This window comes from Lycium barbarum, chromosome 3 (assembly GCF_019175385.1).
Source record: "Lycium barbarum isolate Lr01 chromosome 3, ASM1917538v2, whole genome shotgun sequence".
Taxonomy (NCBI): domain Eukaryota; kingdom Viridiplantae; phylum Streptophyta; class Magnoliopsida; order Solanales; family Solanaceae; genus Lycium; species Lycium barbarum.
The window spans coordinates 4552733-4566092 of record NC_083339.1 but is presented as its reverse complement, the minus strand read 5'-3'; the positions used below and the strand labels follow the sequence as shown (position 1 = coordinate 4566092).

The following is a 13360-nucleotide window of genomic DNA, read 5'->3' as shown; positions in this document are numbered from 1 at the left end:
TTTGTGAGGTCTATGAACACATTGAAGTTATCATAAACTCCAATTGTAGCAGAGCCTTTCAGAACAATCATTTCCTTGAACTTCGACCTGATTTTATCGATTTGAGGTCTAGGCTTGAGGAACTTTCCGACCAGCATATAACGACATTCTTCCGCCATCGTCCCATAATAATCTTTTATATTGAAGATTTCCACCGGGACTCCATTATGTGTTGCTGCATGTGCATAAATTTGATCTTTTACTCGACGAGTGGGAAGTGTCATGGCTTTTGGGGGAGCTGCAATTGATTCAGCAAATGTAGGTTTTTGTGAAATTCCTTCTGTGGTGGGTATTGCCCCCCCAAGAGGGGGAGCCTCTTTCACTCGACGCGCCGGAGGAAGGCCTCCCGGCGTCTGGAGAGCGTGGAGCACACTTGCTAAACAGATCTGTTTAAAGCCGTTGTGAAGGAGGAGAGAGAAGAGAGAGAAAAAAAGGTATGGATTAACAAACTTAAAAATAAAATAGTCTCTTTAATTGATCTATCTTTATAGATTTATCAATTGTAATTTGTTTTGCCCCGTTTGTGTGGCATTTTTCGAATAAAATTATTTTCCATTGTAGGTAAAAATTAATCTCTTGAAAGATTTCCTTGGTTATAACCTTCCCCGGGTGATCAGTCCATTAAAGAATTTTAACCTTAGAATTCTTGTAAGTAGACTTCTAATTTTGAAAAGTATTATTCGGGAAGATGATATGATCATCCTGTTTATGGCATTGCTTATCGGGAAGCCGATGTGGTCATCCCGCTTAGCATGAGTGTTCTTGCTCAACTTTGTGAAAAGAGAAGGTTTCAAGAACCTGTTGTTAGTTAAACATAAAGTAATTTAATATGAAAAAGGTAGAGACACCTGAAGCTCTTGCCGAATCTTGACTTTTTATTATGAAAATATAAAGGGATTGAACCTCATGTAGTAACTCAGAAATGTACTCGGCATCTCCCCTTGTCCTAGATTGAACGAATCAATGTGTTTTGAAACCGTTAGATCGGAGTCTTTTGAGTTCTTGGCAAAAAAAAAAATCACACCTTTTCGGGAGGATGATATGGTCATCCCGTATAGTACAAATGACTTTGCTATCGGGAGGTTCTCGCCGAAGCTTAAATAAAGGGAGTGCAAGGCTGTTTTCAGCCTCCCCCGCATATCCAAAGTATGGATTTACTCTATAGAGATTCACTTGGTAAAATTGTACGGAATTGCCGAAATGCTTATCTCCATGGAGTGACGCCGAGGGGAACGCGTCAGACTATACGTTAGAGGAATTGTTCTTGGATACGAAAGGTCAATGTTGAGCCAGTATCCAAACACGTCGTTGGTTCATATCGAAAGAGTGAACACTAAGGAGGAAGTTAATTGGTACCTTGAGAAACGTTTGAGTTACATTTACAAGGCAAAGTCAAAGAATCTATTGAAGGTGTTTCCGGCACTCAATCCTTTACGCTAAGTTCATTATGAGAACTCTTTTAAACGATCGGAATCGTGTATGGTAATTTAAACGATTGGAATCGTGTATGTGTGATTGGAATCACAAATCTAAATCGATCGAAATCGTATATGTATGATCGGAATCACAAATTTAAATCGATCGGAATCCTATATGTATGATCGGAATCACAAATTTAAACGATCGGAATCATGTATGCGTGATCGGAATCACAAATTTAAACGATCGGAATCATGTATGTGTGATCGGAATCACAAATTTAAACGATCAGAATCGTACAAGTATCAACGTAAAATAGCAAAGGCACTGTAGTATTTGGTAAACTTGTAATCTTATTAATGACGTGTTCACAATTTTTAGTCCAGGGGCTTGTTTGCAAACTAAGCCCGTAGACCTTTTTCGGGATGACTAGTAGTCTAGTCCCTAGTATATCCGGACTGATAGTCTGGAGACCTTTTTCGGGATGACTAGTAGTCCCTAGTATATGCATATTTGGACTGATAGTCCCTGTTGAATTTATGTCATGGCTCTTGAATACCCTTCACGCGGAGCTTAGAACTTTCCTAAAGCTTGGACTTGATTTGCCACCGCCGCCTCTTTTTGCAGATGTCATGGAGTGAAATTGTGAGTGAAGATGTTTGATGGTGAGATTGTGAGTGAAATTGTAATGCCGCGTATAGCAAGGATGAGATACCGTGTAACAAAATTGCCACAGTATCTAATTCTCCACATGCGTAGGTTTACAAGGAACAATCTCTTCATGGAGAAAAATCCGACGGTTGTTAACTTCCCGGCTGGTGCTCTTAAAGACCAAAATGCTTTCAAAGACGCCTTCTCCATCTATTCCGCCATGATTGTATCTCACCGGATACAACTGATTACTTATTTTGTTTGGTTTTCGCATACCTGTTTCAATCTATTAAAAAGTAGTTAGTTGTAATAAGCACAACTTTACCTTTGGCTTCCGGGGATGATCCCTATGATGGCCAGTCCCTATTTCATGAATTTCAGTAATGAATTAGCTTTTAATACTTCTGTGTTGGTGTTGAATTTTTTCAATTCTCATGGTAATGCCGTTCTGGTTTTAGTAAAACACTCCGTCTCTAGGAAGTGACCCCGTATATGTAATTATACTTTTAATCTATGTTAATTTGTAAGCCCAATGTTGTCTTGATTCTCCAAGATCTTCTCGATGGCATGATGTTCAAATGTGTGTTTTTACTTGTCATTGATGTTCACAAATACGAAGAAGAAAAGAACTATCAGGAAAGTACTACTTGTGTGAAATAAAATCAAACTACAAAGCCAACTGTAGAATTTCCACAGACGGCGTCAAATTAACTATTTGAGTCAAAATTAGTATTTTACCCAAATAGTTAAATTTGTTTTAAGATTGACCACAGTTGATAGCAATTTGATAAAGATTAATTATTTCGAACAAGCAAAAGGAAAATTTAACAAGTAACTAATTGAATAAAGACAAAGAGAAGAAGAACTTATTCTCTTTTTGATGAACGGCTGAATCTCACCCTTCCACGAGTGTAGATTTTCGTACTATTAGAATTAAACTTAATGAAAAATGAGAGAAATGAGCAGGAAAAGTAAGTAAACTTCTATGTCAAGTGTAATTCTTCAGTAAAAATTGGATGACTGAACAAGAAATGTAAGAAAATAAGTATTTCTAGTGTCTTTGTCCGGAGTGTATTCCATGTCTAGATATACAAGTGAAAATACTATTTATAGGTCTTCAGAGGTGTCTTCCTGTTATGTGTAACTGCTGTCATTAACTCCTGAGTTAATGATTTGCATTAAATTGCATGATTCTCGCCATCAGTAACTGGTTTTCCGTTATAGCATTAACTCATATTTAATGCGTGATCCCGTATATCTTGTTTCTGTGTTCCCGATATCGTGTGATTTGTAGTCTTCCCGTGGATACTATTTTCGGCATCACTGTCATCCCATGATTAACATTCTAGGTGTCGCTCCACGCTTCTACTTCTTCGGCGTTGCTTCTTCGGCGTTGTCTTGAACTTCTACTTCTTCGTCGTTGCTTCTTCGGCGTTGTCTTGAATTTCTACTTCTTCAGCGTTGCTTGGTGACACTTGTTTCCTTTTCATGGGTCCACGTGGTTAGCAAAAACGATTCAAATTTTAACCCACACAATTCTCAATAAGTCATCAGTTGACATTCCCAAGATCTCACAGCATCGTTTTCATACTTGATATCTTGTAAACCTAATAATTTTTTAATTTACTCAGATAAGAAGTGAAAATATATACAATGTGACAAAGAAATATTCTTAAATCTCACCAAAACAAGAGACCAGTTTGAGATTATACCCATTTAGGAAACTAATCATAAATAAATTTGAAATACATTCTTTTAGCAGCCTCAGGTGGATATGGTTCTGGTATTTCAATTATTGATGATCAGAAAAAGTGGAGCTCAACTCACAAAAACATGCACTCTATATATACTCAATAATTAAAGTCCATTCGTTTATCTGTTAAGAGAAAAAAATAATTGAAGTCCATATTGTGCTTACTTTAATGGAGAGAAGATTTTATTAAGTTATTTAAATAGAATAATCTTGACGTGCATTAATTTGCCTGCTTGCTTAATTTAAACTTCTGTATTTTAATTTTTATGAAAATGCACAAGCCACTGCAAAAGCTAAAAGAAGTAAATTCTCAAAGTTGACACGGTTTAAAGAATTCTAATTAAAGGAGGTTATGTGCAATAATTTTAAATATGATATAAATAAAGATAGATTATTAAAATGAGAAAAAGGTATTAATTCTTTTTTTTCGTTAGTGAAAAGATAGAATTATAAGTGTATCATCCTTTAAATATTGTATTTTTGTGTTAAATTTACTTCCAAGTGCTCTTCATTACTTTAAGAACGTGTGATGCTTTGCTTTCTCTTAATTATCATTGACCTTGGCAAGATGGTGCTTGATAATTTTGAGTAACTACTTCAAAATATTTATCTATTCAAGTTATATTTTAAATTCTCATTATTGTGCAGGCATATCTTCAAAAAGTTTAATCATAATAAAAAGAAATATATCCTCGCAACAATCACTTAAGTAATCCATTAAAACGTATTCTTATTCAAGTTAATTTTAGACTTGAATCAGTGTCAAGACATGTAAATAATTTGGTTCTATGTTAGAATTTGGAATTAAAAATTTGGTATGAAATTTATTTTTCTTCTAACTTATATTAACTTTTGTCTACTAAATTATAATAGCACACCAATATTACATTTTTTTATTCGAGTTAAATTTCAGACCTATATTTGTTAAGCGCAATGACAAACTTGATGGTGGTTATATTGAATTTTTGAAGATTTTGATCAGTAGATTGTTTTATCTCAAATTGTATTCTCACTTGCTCAACACAATTTGGTAAAGTCATTATACGTATTAAAACATTTACCTTTTTAATTTGAAAGTTTTGCTATTATTGCAAGTGCAAAATCATATTTTAAGTATCAATAAGAATTTATTTTGCTACTATAATTTTCTGCATGATGAAAAGATTTCGCTAGAATCACTTACCATAGTTGTGAAGAATTTTATACCCTATATATGAATAATCTTCTTATTTCATTTCTTATAAGCAATACATTTCCTTGAGAGTCTCATCAATAAACTTAAAATTTTCTTTATCCTTCCTCAAAGAATAAGTTATGGCAGATAAAAAGCCGCTAGGACGTCAAAAGATCCCTATGGCCAAAATAGAAAACAAAGATGCCCGATACGCAACATTTTCAAAGCGTCGGGAAGGTTTGTATAAAACAGCTAGCAAATTGATTGGACAATATGATCTTGATATAGGAATAATAATCTCCTCTCCCACCAGTAAGCCTTACTCTTTTTTTCACCCTACGGTTGATGCTGTTATTGATCGCTATTTAAATCCAAATACGTTGCCAAGTGAAAGTAATCGCCTTGCTGCTGAAAACTCTCGGAACAAAGTGAAGGAACTAATAGTTAAACTTGACGAATATGACATCACAGAAAATGATGAGACTGACGAGAAGATTTGGCTCAAGTCCATTGACGAGAGTTTGAGAAATCGTTTGATGCAGTTGGAAAAGGGTGCTTCTACCTCTGCACAATCCCCTCCATATGATGCTAATTAAGCATACAATTTTTCTAATATATCGAAACCTCGTACAATGAAATAATTAAGTTTAAATTCATATATGTTGAATGTTCTTTTTTAGTTTTAGTTTTAATCTTTAATTTGATGATGTTACTTGAATTCAATAGTGATTTCCATTTATGATATTTGATGTTTGAGTTGTTATGTCGAGCTCGAATAAACCCAATAACTTTTGCTTGGGTTCTCTATTTATATTAGAAAATCTATTAAATATGTAGAAATATTTAACTGTGAACCTAGTAAAAACAAGCTACACTTCAGTGACAAGTCCAGAATCATAAATTCCAAATCCTGATTCTGCTTCTGATCTTACCAAAGCTGGAACCACGACTAACCCAGTAACTAAAATGAGTTATGGATTCTGATAGACTATGTAATAGTCTATGTAAATATTGTAAATATTCTCTTCCTTATGTATAGTAATTAGGTCCTATAATTTAGCCTAGTATCATTCTGATAGGGAGATACTTACTTTGTATATAATGACTTTCATACATCAATACAAATCACGGATTGATTTCCTACATGGTATTAGACTAGGTTTCTCCTAAAAACCCTAGCTTCCTAAACCCTAGCCGTCCACCTCCCTCTTCTCTCCTAACCCTAGCCGTAGCCGCCACCCTTTCCTCCTCCCTCTTCTCTCTTCAATGGCTGACAACAAAAATTTCCATTCTGCTTTAACCATCACGAATGTGAAATCTTTAATCCCAATAACTCTAGACATGGAAACCGGCCATTATCACGAATGGGAGACACTATTCAAAGTTCTAGCCCGCGTCCACTCCGTACTTGAACACATCATACAACCAACTGACACCACTGAACTCACCGTGTACAACGCAACAAAGGCGGCTAACCTTCCGCTCTGGAAACGGCTAGATGCGGTGGTCCTTCAATGGATATACGCCACCGTATCCCATGATATTCTTACCTCTATTCTCGTGGCGGATGATGTTGCAGAGAAGGCTTGGAATCGAGTTGCTCAACTTTTCCAAGATAACAAGCACTCAAGGGCAGCGTACCTTGAAACTGAATTCACCACCACAAAAATGGTCGACTTCGGCTCGGTTATGGCCTATTATAATAGGCTCAAGTCTCTCGCGGACCAGCTTGCCAACGTGGGGTCGCCGGTGTCCGACCAACGTTTGGTCTTACGCCTCCTTGCAGGCTTACCCGAGACATATGCACACTTTGTCACCACCATCCAGCAGAAGGATGTGCTGCCCTATTTCTCTGAAGTGTGCTCCAGACTCAAGCTCGAAGACGCAGCTGCCAAGGAACGTGACCGCGAATCCAGTCCCGCGGCTCTACTTGTTGATAATGATACTCCCTCCCCGCCACCTAGCGGTAACAATAATTCAACTAACTGTGGTGATAATAATCGTGGCAGGAATTCTAACAGGAACAAGGGAAAGGGGAACAACAACAACAACCGCGGGAAATCCGGCCGCGGCAGCGGCGGATAGACCAGAAACGGCCAGTGGCCGACGGGACAGCCACCGGTAGGGGGCTACTATTGGCCTGCCTGGCCGCCCCAGCAGTGGCCAATGCCCCCCTGCCCGTGTCCGACGAGACAGTGGCAGCAGCGTCCTACCACACCGCGGCCCGGCAGCGGCATTTATTGGTGTGGGTCCACGACCTTAGCAGGCCTATTCCATGCATGGTCCGACTTATTTTGGGTACACTCCGACAGACGTGGAGGCAGCCATGCACACTCTGTCCATGCATCAACCGGATGATAATTGGTACATGGACACCGGAGCGACTTCCCACAGGACTGCCAACTCAGGTACTCTCACGTCTTATTTTAATTTGAGCAATAATTCTGGAATCATTGTTGGTAATGGTAGTACTATTCCAATTCGAGGCTATGGTCATGCATCCCAACCCCCACCTAATCCTCAATTACGTCTCCGAAATGTCTTGCATGCTCCAAAATTCATCAAAAACCTTATTTCCGTACGTAAATTCACTAAGGACAATAATGTTTCTGTTGAGCTTGATCCTCTTGGGTTTTCTGTGAAGGATTTACCGACGGGGAGCCGCTTAATGAGATGTGAGAGCACCGGGGAATTGTATCCTATCATTTCCACAAAATGGACCACTCCACCATCCACCTTCATTGCTGCATCACCTAGCTTGTGGCATTCCCGACTCGGCCATCCGGGAAATGCTATCCGTAGTTCTCTTCGTAGTAATGCCTTAATTGAATGTAATAGGGCCCGAACTTCTTTTTGTACCTCTTGTCCTTTGGGGAAACATGTTAAATTGCCATTTTATGATTCATTGTCATTTACTACTATGCCGTTTGATATCATTCATAGTGATTTATGGACATCTCCTGTTTTAAGTTCTAATGGGCACCGCTATTATATTTTCTTTCTTGATGATTATAGTAATTTTCTTTGGACTTTTCCGATCTCTAACAAGTCCCAAGGCTATTCCACTTTTCTACCTTTTAAGGCATTAATACGGACTCAATTCGAAAGAGACATTAAAAACATTAAATGTGATAATGGTCGGGAGTTCGCCAATGGGCATTTTCAATCTTTTTGCGCCTCAAATGGTTTAAATTTCCGATTTTCTTGCCCCCATACCTCTCCTCAAAACGGCAAAGCGGAAAGAAAAATTAAATCCATTAACAACATAGTGTGCACTCTCCTTGTCCACTCTTCCATGCCCCCCTCTTTTTAGCATAATGCTCTCCAAATGGCCACATACCTCCTTAATGTACTTCCCACCAAAGTCCTTGGGTATAAATCACCAACGCAAGTTCTCTATCAACAAACCCCCTCCTATTCTCATCTCCCGGTTTTTGGGTGTCTATGCTATCCACTTTTCCCATCTACAACTATTCATAAGTTACAAGCAAGATCCACCCCGTGTGTATTTTTGGGCTATCCGTTGAATCATAGAGGATATAAATGTTATGATTTATCCACCAACAAAATCATCATCTCAAGGCATGTCATCTTTGAGGAAACTCAATTTCCCTTCTCCAAATTGCACTCACCAACCCCAACTTCTTATGATTTTTTGGACCATGGAATTTCTCCATATACCCTGCATTTTCTGTCACAGCCTCCTCCACCCGTTGTTCCCTCGGTCCAGCCCCTCCCCCCCGCTGCTCCACCCGTGACTGCCCAGCAGCCCTCCCCCCCCAACTGCCCAGCAGTCCAACCTCACGGTCACTGCCCCACAGCCCCTACCCCCCACTGCCCCACCCGTGACTGCCCAGCAGCCCACCCGCATGGTCATTAAAATCCAACATGGGATTTTTAAGCCCAAACAACCGTTCAACTTAAATACTTCTAGCACTCCCTCCATCTCGCCTATCCCACGAAAAAATCCTGTCAGTGCTCTAAATGACAACAATTGGAAAGCTGCCATGGTTGATGAATATAATGCTCTAATTAGTAATAAGACGTGGGAGTTGGTTCCACGTCCCACTGATGTGAATCTTATTCGTTCTATGTGGATTTTTCGTCATAAGAAGAAATCTGATGGTTCTTTTGAGAGGCACAAAGCCCGTCTTGTCTGTGATGGCAAGTCTCAACAGGTTGGAGTTGACTGCGACGAGACTTTCAGTCCGGTTGTCAAACCGGCTACTATTCGCGTTGTCTTGAGCATTGCACTTGCACACTCTTGGCCATTCATCAGTTGGACGTCAAGAATGCTTTCCTACACGGTAATCTTAATGAGACTGTTTATATGCATCAGCCTATTGGGTTTAAGGATCCAAAGCATCCACATCATGTCTGTCTCTTGAAGAAATCATTGTACGGACTTAAGCAAGCTCCCCGTGCATGGTTCCAATGCTTTGCAGACTATGTCTCCACTATTGGTTTTCCACATATCCGATCTGATCACTCTCTCTTTATTTATTGTCGAGGTTCTGACATTGCTTACATTCTGCTATATGTTGATGATATTATTCTCACAGCTTCGTCAGATGCTCTCAGAAAATCCATCATGTCTCTGCTTAGTGCCAAATTTGCTATGAATGATTTGGGCCCTCTAAGCTATTTTCTGGGTATCACTGTTACCCGGACTTCACATGGCATGTTTCTCTCTCAGAAAAATTATGCAGCAGATATTATATAGCGTGCGGGCATGGCTGCCTGTAAGCCAAGTCAGACACCGGTCGACACCAAATCCAAACTTGGTGCCACGGTCGGGCCTCCTTGCGATGATCCCACCCAATATCGTAAGTTGGCCGGCGCGTTGACATTCACAAGACCAGACATCTCCTATGCGGTTCAACAAGTATGCCTTCACATGCATGATCCAAAGGTTGCACATATGCGTGCTCTTAAACGCATAGTCCGATACATTCAAGGTACTATTGAGTTTGGTCTCCATCTGTACAAATCCTCCATTGCCTCTCTTGTTTCTTATACAGATGCAGATTGGGGTGGTTGTCCAGAGACTCGCCGATCCACATCAGGTTACTGTGTCTTCCTTGGAGATAATCTCCTCTCATGGTCATCCAAACGACAACCTACTATGTCTAAGTTGAGTGCCGAGGCCGAATACCGTGGCGTCGCTAATGTCGTCTCTGAGTCCTGTTGGCTTCACAACCTTCTTTTGGAGCTCCGTTGTCCCATCCGGACAGCTACATTGGTTTATTGTGATAATGTTAGTGCCATATACCTATCAGGTAATCCAGTTCAGCACCAACGCACTAAACATATTGAGATGGACATACATTTCGTACGTGAGAAAGTTGCCTGTGGAGAAGTTCGTGTTCTTCACGTCCCGTCCCGTTACCAGATCGCAGTTATCTTCACTAAAGGTCTTCCGCGCGTGCTCTTTGATGATTTCAGGGACAGATTAAGCGTACGACAACCTCCCGCTTCGATTGCAGGGGTGTGATAGACTATGTAATAGTCTATGTAAATATTGTAAATATTCTCTTCCTTATGTATAGTAATTAGGTCCTATAATTTAGCCTAGTATCATTCTGATAGGGAGATACCTACTTTGTATATAATGACTTTCATACATCAATACAAATCACGGATTGATTTCCTACAGATTCAAAGACAAGTTCAGAACCTATAAATAAAAAAATTAAAATCCTGATTCTACGTACTTCTGATCAAGCTGCAAAGTGGACACCGAACAACCAAAAGATATAATCTACTATTTGTTAGCCAACTTCATAAAAGAAGAGGTTAGAATAAGAGATCGAGTAGGAATATAATGAGTGGGCTTGATCCATATTCCTAGTAGTAGTTGTACTAGTAGAACTAGAGTGAGCAAGTGATTACTAAAGTCACTTTCTTGAGAAAAAGCAATATATGTCTTGAATTGTTCCCAGTTATTGCAACTTATATTCATTTTTCATATGATAAAAAAAAAAAAAATCTAGATCAAAGTGGGTGCCTATTTTCAAACCAACGTGCACCATGAAATACGCTAATAATATAGAGACATGCAAATGTACCTAAGCCACTAATTTTGCAACTCTTATATATTAAATGAAGGCCCTTTTCTGCTTTTTGTTCTTTATGTTATTAACAAAAGAGACATGCAAACGTACGACCATTATCATTTGTTAGCCAACTTCAAAAAAGGATGTTAGAAGAAGAGAGTAGGAATATAATGAGTGGACTTGGCTTGATCCATATTATCACCCAAGGTTGTGGTGAGATGGATATAATTCTTACATCTTAATCAGAAGTCTCAAATTCTAGCTCGGAACTAGAAAAAATCCTTGTATGTATAGGACACTTCCCCTTTTGATGCTAGCTTTGGTCTAAATTTTGTATTTATATTAAAAAAAAAATATATATATATATATATATAATATGTATAAGTAATTTAGTAAGGACCCAATAAGTTACTTTTTATAAAATTCCAAACCCTTAAATTCAAAATCTTAGTTTTGCCTCTACCAGTCGTAGCGCGAATCCAAATTAGATGAACACTAAAACGAATACTGAGCCCCGAAAGCGGAAAAAGAAAAACTAAGATCCATATCCCTAGTAGTAGTAGTAGCAGCAGCAGCACTAGTAGACATAGAGTGAGCAACTAAAAGCTAAAGTCACTTTCTTGAGAAAAAGCAATACGTCGGAATTTATTCCAAATTATTGCAAGTTATATTCATTTTTTCTGGCTCAAAGTGGGGTGCCTATATTTTCAAACAAACTTGCACCATGAAATACACTAGTAAAAATATAGAGACATGTAAATATACCTGAGCCACTAATTTTGCAACTTCTATACTAAAAGAAAGCACGTTTTGTGTTTTTTTTTTTATCTTTATGTTATTGTCATTTCGAGTCAGTGACTCATTTTGGATAGCTATGATTAGTTCACTATGTATAATTCCTTTGCTTGCTACCGCACTCTTTCTGTTACTCTTTTAGCCAATCAATCTTAATATCATGGGATTTCTCCAATCATTTATTGCCACTGTCATCTTATTGATGAAGCAGGTTGTAAGGAAAGGCAAAAAAGTGAGAATATTTACTAAAGATACGGAGTAATTAAGTAACTAAAAGTGTCCCCTATGTAACAATTCGAGTCTCACGGCCATCTATTAGTAAAAAATATTTTCACATGTTTGGTGCATAATAAAAATCACATGCACATGTAAGAGGCATATTGATAATTAACTAAATAAAAAGTGTGCTCTCGTAAATAATTAATGAAACAAAGCGTGTGCCCTCTTTAATCATTTAAATGATGTGATGAGATGATTTCTAACTTCAAGCCCAATAATCGTTTTGTTCAAGTCCAATTTGCTTTTTTTTTTTTTTTATGTTATACAGTTCTAAAGGAGATACTAAATATATAGTACTGCTAAAAATACTTGGTGTGAGACTTGGTAATTAATCGATTCCACTCCACAAGATATAATAACTTTTGCAAATCGTTGAAAGAATCATATTTAGCAGACAGTTTCTTTTTTCTCTTTTTATGTTTCTTCCACAATTTAAAAAATTATATATTGTGTTTTCCAATTCATAATTGTTAACAATATGTTAGACTTTCTTTCCCCTAGTAACTGCAGCAATATATTTTTATTTGGCATGCTATGCCTTCATTATATTATTATAGTTTATGTTTGAAAGATAACTGAACTCTCTCTACACTAGCAATTAATTAAGGAATCGAATGTGAAAGCTCCATGTATATTCCAGCTATTATTCCAAAATATTTAAAATCTCTTCTTTTTTTTTTTTTTTAAAAAAAATCTCAATGATGTTAAACTTCAACTACTTTCAGAAGCAATAAGTTGACATTCTCATAAGATCTTTAAATATCGTTTACTTTGTAGTTTTTAGTATACCTAAATATAACCAATTTTGTACTTTAATTTAAAGCTACTCGCGATAAGCAAGTCAAAATACTATAAGACGAAGAAATATTCTAAAATCCCAACAACTAGAGTGGTTATAAGTAATCCTACTAATTTCCCCTATCCTTTTTTCTTTCCAATATTTTTTTTTTGTTTCTCACTCGCTGTTCAATACTAGCTTTAGAGCTTGATTAATCAAGATTCGGGCAATTTTCTGACGAATTGAGTGAGGGAAGTCCATCAGAATGGCTAGCTTTTCCCGAACGACATTCAGTCGGAAATCGCATATTTATGACATCGACATTTGCATGTTCTTGTAGTCGTGAAGTGCTTCTTATCGGAATTATTTTCATTTTCAAGGCTCGAACCCTAAACCTCTGATAAAAATGAAGGAAT

The 13360-nt window shown here is 37.8% G+C and overlaps 1 protein-coding gene across 1 annotated transcript; it reads left to right on the top strand.

Moving 5' to 3' along the window:
• Positions 1–5176: 5176 nt before the first annotated feature.
• On the top strand, positions 5177–5632 carry LOC132629774 (agamous-like MADS-box protein AGL61). The gene has a single exon (XM_060345126.1). It carries the CDS (start codon positions 5177–5179, stop codon positions 5630–5632), a length of 456 nt encoding a protein of 151 aa, XP_060201109.1.
• The last annotated feature ends 7728 nt before the right edge of the window (positions 5633–13360 follow it).

Coding starts and splice junctions, on each gene's coding strand:
- LOC132629774 (XM_060345126.1), top strand. CDS start 5,177: ATGGCAGATAAAAAGCCGCTAGGACGTCAAAAGATCCCTATGGCCAAA.